A 20,694-nucleotide genomic window follows, 5' to 3' on the forward strand; every position below is an offset into this window, starting at 1 on the left:
CACTTGTTACGTAGCATGAAGTAGCAGCCTTTTTGTGATGTCTTCTTATGTTGGCAGTTTATTTGCTGTTGTCCAAGAATGATCACTGTCATATATTAGATACTGTGTAGTTAATTAAGTTTATTATGTCTAAAAGGCGTGATTAGGATGTATTGAGACTGAAAACGTGTGATTCTTTTAGCAGCAGCTCTCAAGTTTTGACTTGCAGACAGAGCTTTTTCTTGGCTTGTCTGTCATGTGTGTGCATGGTGCAGTGGGCCTTGCAGTGCTCAGGGTGTTGCCTTGGCACAGTCCTGCTGCATTTCAGGATATTTCTAGTCGTGTTTGTTCGGTAGCACAGGTGATGCATAGTACATTATTTTCAGTCTTTGTGTGAATTTGTGCAGTGCAGAAGGGACATCTAGTGGCCAAGTGGAAAATTGCTGATGTGAATTGTAAGGGGAGCTGTCTTACAGGAGGAGACGTTGGGAGATTGGACCCCAGTGAGCCCTCAAGAATGACCTCATCTGTGTTACATCAAACTGTGTGTGAACCTTTCAGTTTGTGAAATTGGCCTGTCTGTAGGCTTGGAATTCCAAAGCCTGAAGTCTTTTTTAATGTACCCTGCACTTTCCACTGTGATTGAGAGCAGAAGAGTGTATTGAAACACTGGTTGGTTTGTTTATTTATTCATTTTCCTCACAGTTGTTTTGAGTGGAACTGGAAACTTCTTTCTTAGGTAGCTCAACATGCCCAGTTCCAAGTCTGCAGTCACGTGGAGTTGTGCCTAACAACACTTAGAGGAAAACAGGGAGGGGGGAAAAAAGGGGGGGAAATTGTGATTCTTTTGTGTTGTATTGTTCAGTTCAGAACAGTGGAATATTTGTGTTGAGGTTCCAGAGCTGTAGGGAGGGAGAGGTGAGACTCTCTCAGTACAGTATGTACACAGGCAGGAGGTGTGAACAACTGCATTCTTACCAGCTTCTGTCTGTGACACTGACTGACATATCACACAGTCTGTAATATTAGCAGATTATTTAACACCTGTGTGAGGAAAAGCGGTGCAGTATGTGCAAGTATACATAGTTCTTAGAATTGAAAGCATTGACTTTTTATGTAGGTACTTCACTGTGCAGTCCATTCTGAACTGTTTGTAGAAAAATGAATAGGATTGTTTTCCAGAAAGTTTACAGACGAGTACAGAATGTAGAAAACAGGTTCTGCTGGGTACCCCAAACCTGCACCCTCTCTTTTCTGCTAATCCAGCTTGCCTGCTGCTGCCCCATTTTCATGGCATGCATTTCCGGCTTGCAAAGTTTCCTGCCTACCAGCTGAGAATAGAAGCCTTGCTGTTTTGCTGTCCTTAAGTCTCCGGTAATGAGTGTTACACAGACGAAAGCAGCTGTGTCCTTTGGCTCTAATTTTAATACTATGTTAAAGAGCAGATTATAGTGACGTTGGACTGCAGTAGTGCAGTGGTAGCACAATCCATGGCCAGTTTGGGGAAGGCTTTAGCAAGGATGACTAAGGACTTGCAGCTTATTCTTTAGATAACAAATCCACCCAATTGTGCTCTTTCTTTGCAGATGTAGTCAAGCCTAACAAATCAGGGCCTTAGCAAAGTTGCATTAAGGTCCTTTAATTGGACTAAGCTGGTTAATACCCACATTGGTTTTTGTAAGCCCAAGGGCCCAGCACAGAAGAGGTCTGCCATTTATGCTGGCAAAATCCCATACAATTGCAGTTGTGAATGTTGAAAAATTAAATTTTAATACACTTGGATGCAGGCATTAGATTAAGGTATTTTATTTACTATAATGAAAGAAGGTATCTTATAACCCATGTAGACTTTAGCAGTTTGAGCAAAGAGCGATGCTAAATGAACCTTAAGTCCCAGCAGGTTATGGAGGTGTTATCAGGGGCTGTAGAGAATAAACCAACCCTTTTTAGGAGAATCATCCCCCCTAACACACTCTGCACTGCAGAATTCACAATGTCTGGCAGCAGTACAAACATGAGATTGTGACACCTCTTGTCTGTGGAAGCCTTCAGCTGGGAACTGCATTCTGCAGGGACTTCCCAGGTAGCTCAAATCCAAACCCTGTTGTGGCAAATGCATGAAATAGTAGCATCAAAAATATTAGAGCATTCCTACAGGTATAATATTATTGATAAAATGACCATATAAGCAATTTGGTTTGAACCCAACAGTATTACAGTGGCTGACTAGATGAAGGCTCTGGAGTAAGAACTGCATGTTTGCACAGGAAGCTGCTGCATGAGACATCATCTCAAATGCACCCAGCCACCAATAATGTTCCTTTTGGCCTTCTTAGTAGTTTAGCCTCAGCTAAACTGTTTGCTTTGTTCTGAGTCTTGCTAGCATGCAGCAGGTCTCTGTCCGGGGTTGTAGTGGTTTCTTCCCATGTTAGCTGTGCAGTGGATTCATACGTATATGCTTTGATCTGGAAAAAGTGCAGTGTGAAAAATTAGAGCAGTGCAATTTACGCAGGTGAGGCAGAAAAAAAATATGAGCAAAAAGGTTCTGCATGTGTCAGTGCTTGGTTAAGTCCTTGACAGCAAAATGAGAATCTGAAGAGAAAGAAATGAGTTCCAGATGGCTGAGGTGGCTGTAAAAAAAACCTCAGTGAGGCTGATCTTGAGAAAACAGACTGAAGACACCAGAGATGGAGATGGGAACGGAGTGGTCCAGATAAGGTTGATAACATGTGATATATCATCTCTGGAGCATTCCAAGTCAGCTAAGTGAGCCAAACCATTTGTGTCTGTGTTTTGGTAATGAAAATGTTCTTGCTGTTACTATCCTGCCCTCTGCACTGAAGGTAAAAACAATGTAGTAATAATCCATTTCACTGCATTGGTCCATCATCCTGTCTGTTCTATAAGGATGTGCAGATAATATAAATTGCCCATTGCAGGATTGTTGTTGCTTTCATCAGGTTCTTACGAGGTGGCTGTCTTTTTAGTTTTTGGGTTTTTTTTCTTGCTAGGTAAGATCCCACAGTCAGCAAACACGTAACAGCAAAAGCACTGGGAAACCTCACACCTTAGTTCCAACCACTGTTGTAGTTTCACATTCAGCTTTGTACCCTCACGTAAGACCCTAAGAGAGGCTTCTCCTGATTTTTAGCTACTTTTACTTTCAGTTTTAGCATTTAAATATACCAACTTGGAAGTGTCTTTATTCTGTTGCACGTTACCCTGTGTTTTCAAGTTAAAATTGGGGAAATTTGTGTGAATCTGAGTTTATTTTGGGTGTTGTTGAATTCTTTACCTCTTCATACCTTGTGGCTGAAGCTTATTTCTGGTATTCTCTATTTAATAGCAGAATGTCTGTGAGAAGGAGTCCGTATTTTAGTGTGTAACTTGTCTAAAATGTGGAACTATGTTGTCATCAGTTTCACACTTGCTTTTGAAGTGTGGCACAGGTATTGCTAAGAGTTTGGGAATGAGGGAAACTGATGAAGCTCTGGATTAGGTAAACAGTACAGGCTGGTCTGCACCAATTCCTGCCCTCTTCTTTTAAACTAGGAATTTGTATGGCATCTTCTATTTTTAGTTGTCAGTGGAGGGGTGAGGCAATATACGTAATTCTCATTAGGGTTAATTTAATCCAATTGTGGTGTGGGTTTAGAGGTATTTAGCAGGTCACAATTGAGTGTGAGCTCTGTCTGTTTCCAGTGACTCCCATAAGGCAATGGATGCTGTTGATTTTTTCCACTTCTAAAAATAAGCACGTCTAAGTGTGGAGGTGTGTTTTGCTGCTTGTGATATTCAGATACTTCTGTTGATCTCTGCACTTGTTCCTTAATTAGGAAAAGAAGGTTTATCTACTTTTTGTGAGTTTGTGTATTCTGTGGGTTCGCACATCTCATGAGGCAGCAGTGAAGGCTGATGTCTCTGCTCTTTGCAATGAATAGTGAGGCTTTTTGGCTTTTGACTTGACTTTGAACAAGCCATCTTTTATTGGAAAAGTATTAAAGATCTTCACCTGGAATTCAAGTAGTGACTGTATAGAAACCTGCATCCTAGAAACAGTCCTCAGCCCTCCCTTAGTCCTCAGGACAGTTCTGAGCTCCAGTGGCAGCGATGGAGATACAAGGTTCCTTTCCCTGTGGAGGGAGTTCAAAAAGCAGGAAAAACACCTGGGAACCCATTTTCTTTTTGCCTTATACCTTGACTCTCCCAGTTATCCAATTTCCTGCTACCTCTGACAGCCTGGGACTCTTTTCTGACTGGGGGCATGGATGAGCTTCAGCTGCTGTGCCTGTAAATCCGGCTTGTGCTGCCCTGTGCAGTTCAATCCATGTGATCCAGGCAGCATTTTCTCTGTGTTCCAGGAACATGAGTAAAGCATTTCAAAGTGAACAGGGACTCTGTCCACGGTGTTAGTGCTAGTCCCCAGTTCGGAGGGGTATGGAGTGGGTGCCTGGGGTAGAGAAAACTTTCTGAAATCCGTGATGTGGGGAGAGCTGGTAATCAGTAGCTTGCAACTGCTGTTTCTCCCCTGAGGTTTTTAGAACAGCCACTCTTAGACTTGTCATGGAATTAAAGAAAACTACATCCAGGGTATACAATGCTGCTCTCCTGATGCCACTTTTCCTCTTATTCTGGGGTAAGTTTTTGTCTTCTGTGCCTAATTCTTACCCAGCTAATATGCAGTAACTTTGGATCAAGTCTGTGATCTGCCCTTGTGTTGTAAAGGTAACCCGACAAAATGTCACCCTCACAATTAGATGGAGCCTGAAAATTTCTTATCAGGAAGATAAAAGGCATTCTGTTGTAGATAAGTTTTTCCCTTTACTTATTTCTTGTCTCCTTTTGTCATTCTCCCTGTGCACATGTGAATGAATTTATCCTCTAGAGCTGAAAGTGTGTGCACTTCCATGTAATTAAGTACTCAGCTGATATTTTCTCCTCTGAAAAGTTATAGATTTCACCATTGTGCCCGCACAGAAGAAATAAAGAGCTTTATTCCAATTCTATATATTTTAGAGAGATGTCAAAGCTAAAGAGGATAATATATAGGGGAATATACCGGCGTGCTCAAGTGTCAGGCATCTGTGGTACAAAATGTGGAGGAAGAAACAGCGCATGAGAATTCCCTTAGAAATTTTGAAGAAAGCACAAGAAGTGATGATGTAACAGCGTATGTTATATTGATTGTCTTTCATTGTTTTTTTCCACATTGAAAGCTTATTTTATAGCCCGTAGCATATTGACGTTGTGCAAGTCCATGTGAATGTGTCTGTGCTTCAGAAGTCACCTTTGTGTACAATTTGTTAGGCTCTATAAGAAAGAGATTTGTTTCTTCTGGAATAGGTGTCTGGTGATCTGCTGGGCCTAGACATCTGTTTTAGTCATCTGGGGATTATAAGGTCATGTCGGGAAAGTGTCTAACCTTTTACTGGAAAATATGATTGGGATTGAACTGGCCTCCTCCTGCTCTCAGCACTGCATGGCCAGTACCTGTCTGTAAATTCCTGTTTGTTTGCCACTCAACAGTGATGAGTGACGTGAAAAAGGAAGGGTAAAAAATATGGTCAAAGCGCCTTCTTGCTGCTGATACCTGCTGAACGCTGTATTTGGGTTTTTCTCATGGCACTGGATGATGCTGATGTTCTTTTTGAGTGTTGGATAAGGTTTTCAGCTTTCTTTTCATTCCTCTCGGTCTTTATTTTCTCCTGAAGCCTCCCTAAATTTACTTTGCTCTGGTCACGTCTGACTAATACTATGAAAGTCAGACTGGTTTTGGTTTTCACTTTTAGTCTGGATTCCTTTTTGTTTCCCTTGTACCAGCTTCTTTGTGTGGGCTCCAAGTGCCTGGAATTCCTCTGGCCACAGGGAAGCAGCAGGATTGTCTTTTGTATCTAGTAACCATAGCTACTGGTTTGAAGTGTGAAGCAATTATGGTGGTTTTGTATTGTGCAGAAGGAAGGCCCATTGCACCTACTGTATTGCTCAGTATGGGGCTGCTGGAAACTGGCATGTTTCTGGGGTTTTGTGCTGTTTGATCGTTGCACTCACAGCTTTTGGGTGAAACTCTTTTCTGGAACAGTCATTTACTGAGAATGTCCTTTGGAGTGCAGGTGGGCGACACCTCTCAGTACAGCCAGGGAAGCTCAAGGAAAGCTGCTTTGCCAGTCTCTGCCCTCTCCTATTTTGCAAGGGGAATTCTACCAGATTGTAACTGTACTGAATGGTGGAATTTTTGTAGCACCTGTAGCACTTCTAAGGCCATGAGGAAGGAAATGTTTTTCCTTGCCCTTCTGAGGCATGTGACTATTTTAGTTACTTTAATTGGCTAGGTATGAACGTCATTGTAGCACAGAGTGGCTTAAGTTATTGATTGAGAATGTGTTGATAAAATTCTGGTTGTCCGGATGGTCAATTGCAAGCTGTAACCATAAGAGCACTCTGCTTCCAGACCCACGCTATCTCCAGTTGTTTAAAATAAGCTCCAGAGGGAGTGGAACAGACTCTGCACGTCATTCCAGTTTCACTGCAATTTTCTGTGTAATGAACAGAATAGCTCTCAGCTTAATTTGTTGTGTTCTGAAGAGCATAGTAGATTCTGGAGAACAAAACCAAGTGTCTGCTCATTCCTGTTTCCCCAGCAAGCACAGTAACTCACATACCTTTGGCCTGGAACATGCTTTGGATGCCTATTGGGAGAGCACGTGCAGACAAAACTTTTCTTGGGCGGCTCACTGTCTGCTCTACTTGCAGGCTCTTGAGAATAGCTCAGACACACAGTTAGTTTAAATCACACACTCTCTTCTAAACCTGGGAACAAAGAAATATGAGCTTTCCAACTTTGTTGATTGTCAACATATTGAAATAAGAATTGGAAATTAAATCTTATGACTCATTTTGGTTAACTGAGTACACAGGAAACCCCCGTCTCTGTATTTGATCTGTGGAAATGGCTGAGAGATCAGAGAATGCGTAAGCCATGAAGGTTAGTTAGCTTGGAGGAGTGTTTATCAAGGGGAAATAAAGGAGTGAGTTAAGAACAGATGATCAAAGGGTTACTGTGGCAATATATTCAATGGTATCATAAAACATTTATTTATAACTAGTGTCTTTCTCCAGGTGTTAGAAGCAAGATAATAGAAGGTACATCTTCAGATGTGTGTTAAAACATTGAACAGATAATGAAAAAGATCTAGCTGGCTATTTGTTCTGTGTTAAGAGTAAATTTAATTCCCTGAAGTGGTACTTCTTACTAATGGTGTTAATGCCTCAGGCCATAATATTGGCACTGATGCTGCTCACCATTTGGCACCTTTCAGCAATTCACTGGGTAAGCTGGGTGGGAGAGAGGCAGGAATCAGCATTCTTCTTCTTTGATGGGGGAAATATTATGCATTTTTCACAGTAGGAAAATGAGCCACATCTTATGCTTGTCTTCATGGAGATCTAGTGGTCGAGGCCTTTATGAATTCTTCGTGAATACTTTATGCTAATAGTCTTTGTGCATATCTGCCATGAAATAGCTTTGCCATAACAAAAACTTAGCATGTAAATGTTGTGTGGAACCTGCTGGTCTCCAATAACACAGAAAAACAATGCATGAGGTAGGCTGACAACTTAGGAACACCCCAAAACATAGTTTGTATTGAGACTAGCAACATTGTCCTGTGTTGAGAGTGACATGGGGCTTGTAAGGATGCATTAAGTGCCTGCTCATAGTCCTTATGTGTTCCCTGTACCGGTAAACTGAAGATACTTCACAAGGAAGGGTTCGGTTTCATTCAGTTATTACATTCCATAGCAGATGCTTCTGAAGTTAGCAAGGAAGAAAGGGAACACAATGCTAAAGCCCCTTTTCAGGCTTGCCCAGGCCTTGTTTCTGTTGAGAATCTGGGAACAGGTCTCAGCGTGCACCCTGCCACTAATCCTTTACACTGACCAGGACAGGGAAAGATCAGCAGAGGTCAGCAGGGATTTGCTAATATAAGCACACGCATTCCTGTTGTCATGGAAACATAACTCTTTCTGTTCCTTTTTTCATTCTCTGATTTCTAAATTCCTTGTTGCTTGAGGTGAGGAGTGCCCCTTCTGCCCTTGGTATCTTTCCCAAGCAGGAAACGTGCAGGGGTGAGCGCTGCATTGGGCTGAGCTTTTGGGCCTATGCAGTTTAGACTCTGAGGATTCCTCTAGCTCAGTTATTGTGGTGCAGTTAGGGGCTGCTGTTTGGAAGCCTCTTTTTCTCACAGTTGGTTGTAACTTGTCTTTTTTCAAGTTGTTATAGCAAACTGGGCTGCTGAAATATACCTGAAGGAAACCCCTTTCTTCTTGAGTCTGCCATAAATTTTCATCAAAGATGATAATCATCAAGGGTAAGATGTAAAATATCCTGGAAGTCAAAGAACTTAACAGGGCAAATCCTTGCACAAAACATACTTAATGCATAATGGATGAATAATAATTTCAGAAACATAAATTACAACTTGTAGGCAATAAGCAGTCTTTTCCCAAAGTATATCATTAAAATAATAGAGGAGACTGCGTCTAAATCCTGTCTGGTAGAACTTGCTTAATAGAAAACAAAAGTGCTAATTGAGGAGACGAAGCATGTAATCTCTTTTCTCCTCCTTTTGGGACTCCTTCACATAAATAGGTCCTTGAGGAGCATGATGTGTGTTCTTGCTGTACTTGGTTTCAGACTTGGGGAAATGCTATTGGTTAGACAAGTAGCCTGGTTACCTGTTAAAAGCTCTGCAGCTTCAGTTTGACATTTTACATCCCACTTTTCATCTGGGTGATGTGAATTGTACTGGCTTCCTGGGAGAGAAAAGCTGAGGTGGATGAGAAAAATTGGACCCGTCTAGATTCTTATCTTTTAGTCTCAGACAGCTTGCCTTGGGGCTGACCCAAAGACAGGAAGGACAGGTCCTTCTGTCATTGGTGTTCCTGTAGTCTGGGTAAAATGCCCATCAGGCAGGGCTGTAGGGACTGCCTCCTCCTGCTAGGCATTGCCTGCTTCCTGAAATGGTTCAGGCAGATCAGAGAAGTGGGTGAACGTTCAGATCCTGGAAGTACTGAAAATGTGTGTGAATCCAGAAACAGGAAACAAAATATGCCCTTCTCTGTGATCATTTCTCCTGTTGCTCGGTGGTTGTAGTAACGATGTCATGTGCAAAAATACTATCGAGAGGGGAAAAATCCAACTTTATATTTCCCTAATTCACTAATACCTCTAAAGTATTAGATTTGCATAGTTTAATCTTACAGGATGCTGGTGAAAATAAACACTTGTATATATTTCAAAGGTTGGACAGTCTGATACAGAAAATTCAATTGACTTGCCTAAGCTCACATTATGTTCTTGCCACATCAGGAAATAATTCTCTGGTATCCTGACTCTTGCAGCATTTGTGTCTATGATTAAGGATACTTTTATGAGAGATTATAATCAGGAGAAAGTGACAAGATGAGAATGTACTGTGCGTGCTGTGCACATGTGTGAGCAGGTGTTCAGAGGGGAAGATCTTCAGTAGTTACCGCTGACTCTGATCATCATTTTTTCGGTGTGTGTTGAGAAAATATTGTCTTATTTGAATGAGGCATAAAATATCTTTTGGGGAAAAAAGCAGTCACAGCATTGGTTGTGCATCAGTGCTGTCCTTCAGTGAGAAGGAAGCAAGGTAATCTCTGGGCTAATCTCAACACCAGGCATGCCACTTCCCTTTTGGAATGTTAAGTGGCCTCTAGGGCACCTTTAAGGTAGTCAGTTATCAGTGAGTATGGTCGGTGACAGTTAAGGGATGCCATGTGAAGCAACAGCTTGAACTGCTAAAATTAAAGTGAAAGAGAAAGAGATTTATTTATTTATTTATTTTTTTAAATTTTAGGGTTTTTTTTTTCCATGAAGGTGTGGTACTGAGCATCTGCCATGAGGCCAGGTGTATCCCCAGCCCATAAGCATCCAATATCTGTCATAGTTTCCTCAGGCCTTCAAAAACCAAACTTGTGAAAAGCAAAACCAGAAGATACAAGGCAGTGAGTAACACATCACGAGCTGTGAATACATTCAGTGTATTATCTTAGCAATTGTTTGGGGTAGACTGGGAAATCTGAAAGAACTGATTTCAGTGCAACTCATGCTGTGGGACAGTTACCGCAGAGGTTTCAAAGTGTGTAAGACAACAGAATAAACAAAGCTACAGTTGTGGTGTTTTTTTTTTTAACTAAAAGGACAGCAGCCTTGAAGGGCATCTTCCTCCCACAGTCTCTGAGTTCTCACAGCTCTTTGGCATTGCAGGGCACCTTGTCCTGGCACAGTGAAGCGAGAGATTCCTCCCAACTCTCAGGGGAGAGATGGTGAACTCCTGCAGGGGTCTCAGGCTGCCTGCTGTCTTGTTAATTTCTTGCTTCTAATTTTATTGATATATACCTGAATGTTGTAATTGCCATTTGACAAGAACATTTAATAAAGTTATCAAGTATAAATTGAGTGAAGTCAATTATTAAAACAAAGCCTGGCAAAAAAAACAACTCATTTGCCTTAAAGTGATAGAAAAGGTCACAAACTGCATGTTTCAGGGAGAACCTTTGTCAGCTATTTCTAAAGTGTAAAACCAGACCTATCCTGAGAAAGCTCAAGGAATGCTTTATATCTGACTGTTGCCCTTTGAAGTCCCTCCTAATCCAACCCTAAATGCCTGGAACGTGTTCTTCAAAGAAACTGTAGTCTTCTCCAGTTTCATTTCAGAGTAGGATTGCAGTACAGCACTACTTCATTTTTATTTTTTTTTTCATGTTTTTTCACTTAAAATTGTCACTGATTTGTGTTATTCCTGTGAAAGGTAAAGGAGAAATCCTGAATGTCTTTGTTGATCCAGAACCAACGGCTTCTGTGGAAAGTTATGAACTCCTGCCTTTTGGTGGCTACTCTCATAAAACAGCCTGGTCTGAATTGCCTGTTTTTATGGTCAGTATGTTGTGTAGCAGGAAAGGCTAATTTTTCTGTTGTGCTTATTAGCACAACATTAGGGTTAGTGCCCCTGCAGCCTCTACTGGGCAGGGGAAATGCATGGTTAACTATCTGCAAGCTACAGTACAATGAATAATTTGAAGCGATTTTGGTTCCGTTATATTTCATGTGACATAAAGTTGCATTTTCTTCAGCTTGCTCCATCCATGTCCTGTGAGCAATTCTACTTCAGGATCTCAGCTAATGTTGCCTGGGCATCCCTACCAGCAGCCAACTGCTTGGTTCTCCTGGGCACTTAAGGCTTTGAGTTCTCTCCTCAAAGCCTTCTTCTTGCTTTGAGAAATTTACTGTCTCTAGTAATGACCTTTCTCCTTGCCTAGCATCAGTCTGTTAAGGGAAAAGGTTAATTGACGCACACAGGTAATGTACATCTTTTGATGTGGAAAGATTCCAGTGTTATGCTTGAAGCATCTCCAGCCAAAGAGCTCTCACAAGGAGTGGAAAGGAGCCTTTGCTAATGACCTGTTTGATTTTCAATTCCAAGAGGTGCAGCATTTCCTGTAATGACCACTGCCTTGTTCAGCAAGAGCTTAGAACAGTTGGGAAGTAGTAAAAAGGGGTTTTGCTTTCAACTTGGCTCTGCCTTCAGTGTATCCAACTGCCTCTTCTGCCTGAGGCCAAGAATGTTTTAAATTTACAATTAGAAGATAAAATACAGAAAGCAGGAGAAAGAAATTTTGTTAACCATTGAGACCCGTGGCATACAGAATCAGAATCTGCAGATCAATATGATAACGTAAGCTGGTTATTAATAACTAATCTTGAAAATGGGATCATTTTTCTCCACAGTGAGGTCTCAGGTCCTACTGATGTCATCACTTTTAGACCTAATTCAAGTAACATTTGGTCATAGGAAGAAGCTAAATCTAATAGAGTAGTAGTGCAAGAAATGACTTTATGCCATCCTGTACATAACTGATTCTGTTATTCTATTTGGTTATGAATACACATAACAAGATAGCTTCTGCTGTTGTTGGTAACTGTAGTGACCTTCGAGGAGACTGGGATTTTACCTGTTAATTTGCTACTGTCTTTGGTAAACCAAGAAGGCCTTCTGTCTCTTGAAGAAACTTCACATTTGCTTAACTTGGTATCTACGTAGTTCAGCCCTTTTGTATCTGACTCAGTGTTTTGGATGTCATGGGCAAGACTTAATGACTAATACACATCATTGAGCAATGCAGTCATACGATGAACCAAATTAGAGTAGCTGCAGAAAGGTGTACGTGCTGGGAAAGAACATTGGAAGAGAAGGTAACATGAAATTAATTTTATGCATCCTTATTTGCAAGAAGTGTTTAGACTGCCTGCTTATAATGGAAACAGAAGATGGTGCACGCAGCCTTTGAGATGATTGCAGCCTTCTACACTAGCAGTGCTTGCTGACTGTTTGTATAAATGTGAGTTTCTTTGTAGTTGAACTCTGTTGCAAATCGGAGAAATCATTCTGAACACATTCGTGGTCTTAGGCTCTTCTCTTGTCACAGACTGTACTTCTGGCCTCTGGAAAGTGCAGGCTGGGGCTGGTTACTCATTAAGTTTACAAAAGCTCATATCTCCTGTCTAGTAAATCTATTGGGAATAGTTTCCTGGGCTCCCACACTAATTGCTACAGAGATTCCAGGCAGATTCCGTCATCCTTGTTTTCTGCCTGACTGGGAATCTGAGAATAAAAGGGTTCATGGCGGAATAATGAGATTGCTGGACAGTGCAATGCTCAGCAACTCTCCCCAGCATCATATGAGAGAGGAAGGGGAGGGGTGAGCAATAGAGATGATGATGGGAATAGAAGGGGCTGTCTAAATCCCTGAACTCTCTCCCTCCCCCATCAATACTGCATCTTAAAAGAAGACTTAGAATCACCACAGTTTTCTGGTGAGAGGAATTAGGGGGAGGTCAGGGCAGGGGCAGGCTTTTGTAAACCAGAGTCTCCTATAAATCCCTTTCAGGCCCTAAAGCCGGATGCTTCCACCTTCATGTACAAAGGCTGGGGAGCTGATGGGGGTGCAGAGCTGATAGAAAACCATTGACACAGATTAACTACTGGGTGTGTAGAAGGTGCACCAGAGCAAGGCAAATATAACCAGAAATAGGCTGGAATAACGATAGCCTGGATGAGAGAATGGTTAAAGTCAGCTGAGAAGTTCTGGTGTGCAATCTTGGCAAATGCTTAGACTAGAGAACAGCATCTTAAAGCTTTTCTCAAAAAGCAGTGCTGCAGCGAAGGCAGGGAGCTGTGGGCAGTCAGATCTATGTAGGCTCCTGGCTGTTTGATACCTGCCACTGTTTCTTGTTGGTGTGGGGTTTCCCAGAGACATTCCTGTCAATGGATGGCCCACAGATATATACAGAACGTGGCAAAAATGGCAGAGCTGTTTGTGCTCTGACATGTAAAAAGTAGGTTAAGTTCTAGTGCTTCCACTTTCAGTGTGAAACAAAGGCAGGACTCTCACAAGGAGCGTTGCCTATTTCTCTGATACCGTCACTAGTGGACTAGCACAAAAAATAAAAGAATCCTTAGAAGCAGCAGCTGAGATATTAAACCTCAGTCAGTATATTAATACATACCTCTGAGTCGTGTGTGGTGATTGGTAGACGAGCTTTTATTTTCTTAGACTACTTAATGCTAGCTAACCAAATGTCTGTTTTCTCAACAGGAACTTCATACTCTGAAAATGATAGCAGTTGTTCATCATCCCCGTGTGAAAATGGTGGGAGCTGTAAGGATTTGGAAGTGGGGTACCAGTGCACCTGCCCCACACACCCCATAGCCTACATGGGCAAAAACTGTGAACTCCTCTATGATGCATGCACTAAACACAATTGTCCTGCCCATATGGTTTGCAGCAAGACTCCAGGACTTCCAGAATATGAATGCATCTGTATGCCTGGCTTTGCAGGTATTGATTGTAGTGTTAATATTAATGAGTGCGAGAGCAACCCTTGTAAAGATCCTCGTTTTGAATGTGTAGATAGTATAAGTGGATACACCTGTAAATGCCAAACAGGACTGAATGGAGAAGGCTGCCAAAGTTCTATGTGCTCTAGCCACCTCTGCCTAAATAATGGGACATGTGTCGAGGGTCCTGGGGACTATGCCTGCATCTGCCAACCTGGCTTCACCGGGGCCCACTGCAAAGACAACATTGACGAGTGCGCTTCCAACCCATGCCAGAACGGAGCCATCTGCCGAGACAGGGTGAATGAGTATAGCTGTTTCTGTGTGCCTGGGTTCCAAGGATACAACTGTGAAATAGACATCAACGAGTGTGCATCCCGGCCCTGTAAAAACAATGGCACCTGCCTGAATGAGATGGATCACTATCTGTGCGAGTGCATCCCCGGCTACACAGGTACCCTTTCATGCTCGTGTACTACCCTGTTGGTTGGGTTACATCTTGCTATTCATGTAGCTCCACGTGTCTGCTGCTGACAAGTTCAGTAGTGCTAGTAGCTGTCATGAGAAGCTGTTGTTTTACAGCTATGAGACTAAACCAGGTTCTGTGTTGGAGTAATGTTGTAGTGTTTGCAGCTTCCAGGCAATAGTTGAGGCTGATTTCTGTGGACAGTACAGATGCTGAGAGGCATGGATCTAAGAATGAATGTAGGGGAACAATCCGAGTCTAGGAGCACTAGATATCATGTAGGTGTGATTAGCCTCACTATGTAACGAAGGGAGATATACGAGAAAAGAGATTTAGTATCAGAAGGAGTACAGTTAGTGTTTTCAAGTATGACTGTTAAACTTGTTTGTAATTCTTTGTCCCATCCTGCAGGATTTGTCTAAGGGGAGTGAATAGAGTGGCTTTCATTTGGACACTTCTTTTCCAATTCTTTGATGTTCAGAGAATGTTTTTTGGCATATGACTTAAGTATCCCTTTTATGTGCATCATGCTATTGATGACTCAGAGTAGTCTACACCTGTGAGTTATCTGAAGGCAGTGGGAGGTTCTTCTAGCCCTGCTATCAGAGTGGAATGCAGTTGTCCTGTGCCCATTTCTGCCTGGTACCACTTAGCACATGAACTTTCTCAGCCTTCCACTGTCACAGATTGAAGTGTTTCAAGGGTTTGGTTGCTGTGAAGGAATGCTGCTGATTACCAGCGGAATGCAACATCAGGAATGTGCCTGATGCTGAGTCACTCTGATAAAAACGAACAGAGACTTGGGAGGAAAAAAAAACAGAATTTCTCTTTAGGTCTTAAGATAGCTACCGATGTGGGGTATCAAACATAGTTTTGCAAATCAGTTTCCTTTGACTCTTTTCTTGAATCGTCTGTTAAGGATTATGGGATTCTACTGATAAGGAAGTGATAAAATAACTCAAGTGGCAGGAGGAGTTTGTACTCAAGTTATTTTGATGTTGGATATGAGCTTTGTGGCCTAGCACTCCATCCTGACCTCAGAGGTTCTAGCACCTCTGTTTACTAAGGCAGGTTGTTTCCTGGTGCTTTCAGCTGGAATTTGGGTGAAGGGAGTTTTGCCTGGGTATTGACAGGTTTGAATCAGCAGATTAGGGGGCCCACATTCCTGAGGATTAGGATGGCCACTCCAGTACGTCCTGAGCCTTTAACGAGAAGCGGAGCTTAGATGGATTGGCAGGTGCCACTGCAATGACTAACACGTGGAGATGATGTCAGGTCATAGACAATTTCAAGTGGTGGAATGTAGAATGGCAAGACAGTTGCCTAGGAGTTTGCATGGGAGGTCTTATTCTGTCAGTGAAAGCTGAGACTTCGGACCAAAAATGCCAGATTTCTTTTTACTTTTGGCCAAAATTTTAGTAACATTTCATAATACGACTTCCTATAATTACCATCTTGCATTGCTCTAATTCTTTTTTCCTACGTGTCTCAAAGCAAGTTACAAATATTATTTAAACAAAGGGATCAATGTCTTGGAGAACCAGGTTGTGATCACTTTTCCCATTCCCAAAATGCAGCTGCCTTTAATGTAGGACACTGGATCTGCTTAATAACTTCACAAGTGAAGAGTACTGTATCTGACTTGAACTGTAAGAGCTACATAAAATACAAAAGGTTAAATAACACTGACTAGCAGTGTGATTCTTCTTACCCCTGTCCTCTCTGCCCTGAAAGGATTCCCAATCAAAACAGCTCAGATTTTTAAGGAGTGCATGCAAGTCAGATCAACGTGGTTTACTCAGGAATTGAATGTTGTTTGTGAGGTGCTGTCTAGTTGGTTGCTTCAGCAAACCCGAATGAGAGAAACTAAAGCTTTGTATATTCTCGAAACGACTTATAGTTTTGTTTTAAGACTAACATCCAGAGAAAACAATTCCATTTTCCAGTAATAATGAAAGGTCCTTAATCTCTAAGAATTGCACACTGTTCATAAGCTCACAGTGTTTTTACAGCAAAATTAGAAAAGATGGCTGTGCTGGCCGGTTGGATCTGATAACACGGCTTTTGCAATTCCAGCTCAGAAATGCAAGCAGCACAGGTTGATGGATTTTTAACACAAATATTTCTCTTTTCTAACCAAGGTATAAACTGTGAAGTGGAAATAGATGAATGTGATTCATACCCTTGTCAGAATGGGGCCCTGTGCAGTGATCACATTGGGTTCTACACCTGCACCTGTATGCCAGGTTATCAGGGAATCCAGTGTGAGGTGGACATCAATGAATGTATAAGCCAGCCATGCCAGCACAATGGGACGTGTCAAGACCTCATTAACAGGTGAGAAATCAGTATCTGTGCAGTTAGATACCAGTACTGATGTAAAATTCTACTTAGTGCGACCTAAAAAATCAGAGTAAAATACATGGAAAGAGTTGGATTTAGTGTTTTGTACATCCCAGTGGTAGTAACTGAAGGAGTGATTAATGGCAGCATGTTGTGAGAGGGGCCTTTCCAGTAGCAGAACTCCTCAGAGGCTTAAAAGAAGGTGGAAAGTGGTTCCTGTTGTTGTTTCCATTTGACATCAGATGCAAAGGGAAGTGATTTGCAGATCACGATCAGTGCAAGCAGCTGGTGAGAATGTACCTGTGTGTCAGTGTGCCTTTTCACAGGCACATAGGTTTAGAGATTGCTGAGGTTCATCTGCTCTGTAGTTAGTGTGGCCTGTTTGTTCAGTATGAAGACTAACTCCAGTCAGCCCAATTTGCTCTTTCCTCACACAAGCTCAACAACAAAATCAGGAGCTTCTGCATCACTCTGTTTTGTTGTCCTACAGTTACAAATGTGACTGCAGTGACACAGGCTTTGAAGGGGACCACTGCGAGGTGGATATCCTGGAGTGTGCCTCTGAGCCCTGTCTAAACAATGCCACGTGTATTGAAGGAATCAAGAACTACAGCTGTGCCTGCTGGACAGGTAAGTTTGAAATCTGTTTTGTATGTCAGCACCTGGGCATACTGCAACAGAGAGCACGTGCTGAGTTTCCCTGTTGAAGCAGTAAGGATTTAACAGTCGTACAGCATGGCCCAGTGTGAAGTTTTGTTATCCAAAACCATGAGGCTACCACTGCATCTCCCTTTACCGGTCATCCAGGATTGGATCAACCTCTTCACTGAGAAATGCACCCTGATCTTCAACCATAAAATTTCTTTCTCTTCTTTTCTGCATTTTTCCTGTGTGTGTTTTTCTATCATAAATTAATAGTTTCTTGCAAATTGGTTATCTGGCTCCCTCCTTTGATGTGCTGGAGAAACTGGAGGACTCTGGGACTCCTTACACAATGAGTTGCAATGTCTTTTGGCTCCTATTCTCATCCTCAAGGCAACCACAATACGTGGGTGACTCGTTTTAGTGCAGTTGTGCATGATGCTTACACAGATGTCTTCTGGCAGGTTACACAGGGCAGCGTTGTGAAGAGGATGTTAACGAGTGTGCGACAGATCCCTGTCACAATGGAGGTGTGTGCTTTGAGCGATCCAACCAGTCCTACTATGGGTCACAACCTGACTTCCCCAGCAATTTCAGCTACAGCCAAGCAGCCGGTTTCCTCTGTTGGTGCCAGCCAGGCTTTGCAGGTAGGTTTTGTGGTAAATGTTGCCCCCTTCCTGCTGCAGATTGACAGGGGTTTGAGTAGATAGAAACGATGGGTGAAATACCACCCACCCTTTCCCCTCATTTATAAATATATGTAAAAGCATGGATTTAAGAGCTGGGGAAAATGCTTGGAAGGAGAAACTAACAATAATTGGGGCGGGGGTTGTTTTTTGTTTTTAAAGAAAAAGATAAAAGTTTGGTCCACTGTTGTGCAGCAGTTCTGATTCTGGCACAGTTCCCTTTCCTGACGCAGGCAAATTGCTTAAGCTTTCCTCACTTCACTTTGCATAATTGTTTCAATGATAGAATCTATTTGTCAGGGTGTTAGGAGTGGCACACACAGTTTACAGAATTCTTCCATGTTTTTAGAAGACAGAAAAGAACTGCAAAACATCATGAATGCAGTTGCCTTTCAATTTGTATCCTTCAGTAGTACATCCATGCACTAACATTGGTATTTTTGCTTCAAAGGGGAGACCTGCTTTACTAACATCGACGAGTGCGAGTCCCAGCCATGTCAGAATGGAGGTAGCTGCGTGGACCTTGTTGATGGCTTTCTTTGTCATTGTTTGCCAGGTTATTCAGGTAAGGCTGGTGAAAGTGGATGGCTGGAATCAGGTCAGTCTGGCTAACTAATGCAGGGTTGCTGTGTTATTGTCTGGCTGCAGGACTGGATTGCAGTACTGAGTAGCCCAGACTGCTGGGTAGGACTGAGAGAAACTGTGTGGAGCTCAGTAGCTTTGAAGGGGCATTTCTGTCAGTGCTAAAAAAAAGCCAACAACATAATTTTGAGCAAGCAAGTTGATAGACTCTAAACTTGAATTTGAAACAGCTTTATGGAAAAAACCAGACTATCTGGAGACCTGCATCCTGGAGTAAAAGTTCTCTTGGAGAACTGTGTTTTTTATACATAAACTATGAAATGAACAAAAAGAGCATTCAAATAAAACATAAGAAATACTTTTTAAAAGGTGTGTGACACTTTGAATGCCACAAGCTACTTACTGTAGCAGATTGGATCATCAGCACATAAAACATCTGGTAAAACATCTCTCATCCCTGACACTCCTGGATGATAAGAGCCAGAGATTTTTGGCTGAAGGCAGTAATTTGCTGGGTTAGGAGGTCAAAGGTCTTTGTGATGTGAGCAAATGCAGCCTTCTCTGTTTACAAGGGAGCAGGGAGTTTAGATTCTTATACAAATGCCCTGCCTGACCCTAATGGGTCAGGGGATAGTTGAGTACGCAGCATCAGCTCTGCTGGGAGGGTGCATTGCTGACTGATGCTAACTCTTATATCAGTTTAGAACATTGATTTTCAGTTTTCTGCACCTTTCAATTCTCTATGTACTTTCTGTTTTGAGCAATTTGCATCAAAAAGCAGTTTGTAAGAAAGGTGGTCCCCAGCACAATCATGTATTTTTGAGGGGGATGTAACCTTTCTACTGTGTTCCTAGGCTGCCATCTCGTGGGAAAAAGAAAAACTAGAAGCCAGTATAAAATTGTCTTTCGATTTCTTGGAACAGCAGGTAGCAGCAGTAGCAGCATTCCAGAGTCTTAGGTCTGTTTTATGTGGGAAAGTTTTGTTTCCTCTCTGTGGTCATAATGGTTGAACAGAGCTGGAGCAAGTCTGCCCAGCTTTTTCCTGGGAAGACCCATCACCACAGGTACTTTCACACCCAGAATCTCAAGTCAACTCCTAGTTAACGTGTTCTGTTAACTGGGCTGAGTCGTTTGCGATGTCATACTGTATCTGCTTTGCTTTGGATTCCTAATTTAGGCTATGTCAAGAAAAAGTTGTTTTTGTATGTATGGCCTTTGAAAATGGACTCTTACTGACATTTTTTTAATGGCTGCTTTTTCATTAGTTACAGTGCTGCACTCATGAACTAAGATCTTGTCTAAAGAGATGGTTTAAAGTTCATCCTGCTTCTCATAATTCCCACTCACATGTGTGCCCTATTCCCTTTTCCTCCTTCATTGCCTCTGCACCCCTCACAGAGTTCAGAATTTCATTTTGCTCTGCCACACTGCAGATCTGTTTAATCCTTTCCAGTTCTTAGTGTGCTTATGGGTAGAAAAGCTGACAGGAACACAGGATGATGGGCGAAGGAGTGCTAGAGTTCATTCTGTTGCATCAAATTTGGGTTCATTAGTACTTGAAGGGGATTAGAAGCAAGTTGCTCTTCTGGACATTGCTTTTGGTAAAGGACTTTGTTTCATCTGAGGTAGTTCTGACACATTAACACAGTGAAAGGCTGTGAGCAGTCTCTGTGAGATCAGTGAGTGCATGTGGAGGAGTGAAGCTGACAGGGAAATAATAGCAATTAATCTCCCCTCCTTTGTCAATTAATCCCAGTACAGTCATGCTGGGTAAACAGCTTATTACTTCATATTAGGATCACAGAACAACTCTGTGAAGCTTCCCATAATGTTTCTGCTCAAAACACATTTCTGTGGCAGCTTAGATCTACCATGAACTTGGGTTTAAGCTGCCTCCGCTGATTAAAGTGAACTTGCTACTCTGATGAAGAATGCTTTCTTGGGGCAGCGGGGGTTCTTTTGGTATTTTTATTTCTTCAGTCTGAGGAATTTAGGGGGGTGTTGTGATAACAGTGTGAGTAAGGAGAAATTTACTCGTTGCAAATTAACTGCCTCTGTGCTGTCTCAGGCTATA

The 20,694-nt window shown here is 42.1% G+C and overlaps 1 protein-coding gene across 3 annotated transcripts in view; it reads left to right on the forward strand.

Moving 5' to 3' along the window:
* CRB2 (crumbs cell polarity complex component 2) overlaps positions 1–20,694 on the forward strand; it is a 64,580-nt gene that overhangs the window by 22,388 nt on the left and 21,498 nt on the right. Inside the window, exons 1-6 of one of the 3 annotated variants that reach the window (XM_072353155.1) lie at positions 4,329–4,615; positions 13,660–14,355; positions 16,509–16,704; positions 17,201–17,340; positions 17,817–17,999; positions 18,490–18,603. In XM_072353155.1, the coding sequence (XP_072209256.1) occupies positions 4,543–4,615; positions 13,660–14,355; positions 16,509–16,704; positions 17,201–17,340; positions 17,817–17,999; positions 18,490–18,603 (1,402 nt within the window). In that variant the 5' untranslated portion in view covers positions 4,329–4,542. Of the gene's footprint in view, positions 1–4,328; positions 4,616–12,989; positions 13,050–13,659; positions 14,356–16,508; positions 16,705–17,200; positions 17,341–17,816; positions 18,000–18,489; positions 18,604–20,694 lie in introns of those variants that run through there. The other 2 variants (XM_072353156.1, XM_072353157.1) reach the window with 2 other exon arrangements.

This window comes from Excalfactoria chinensis, chromosome 18 (assembly GCF_039878825.1).
Source record: "Excalfactoria chinensis isolate bCotChi1 chromosome 18, bCotChi1.hap2, whole genome shotgun sequence".
Taxonomy (NCBI): Eukaryota; Metazoa; Chordata; class Aves; order Galliformes; family Phasianidae; genus Excalfactoria; species Excalfactoria chinensis.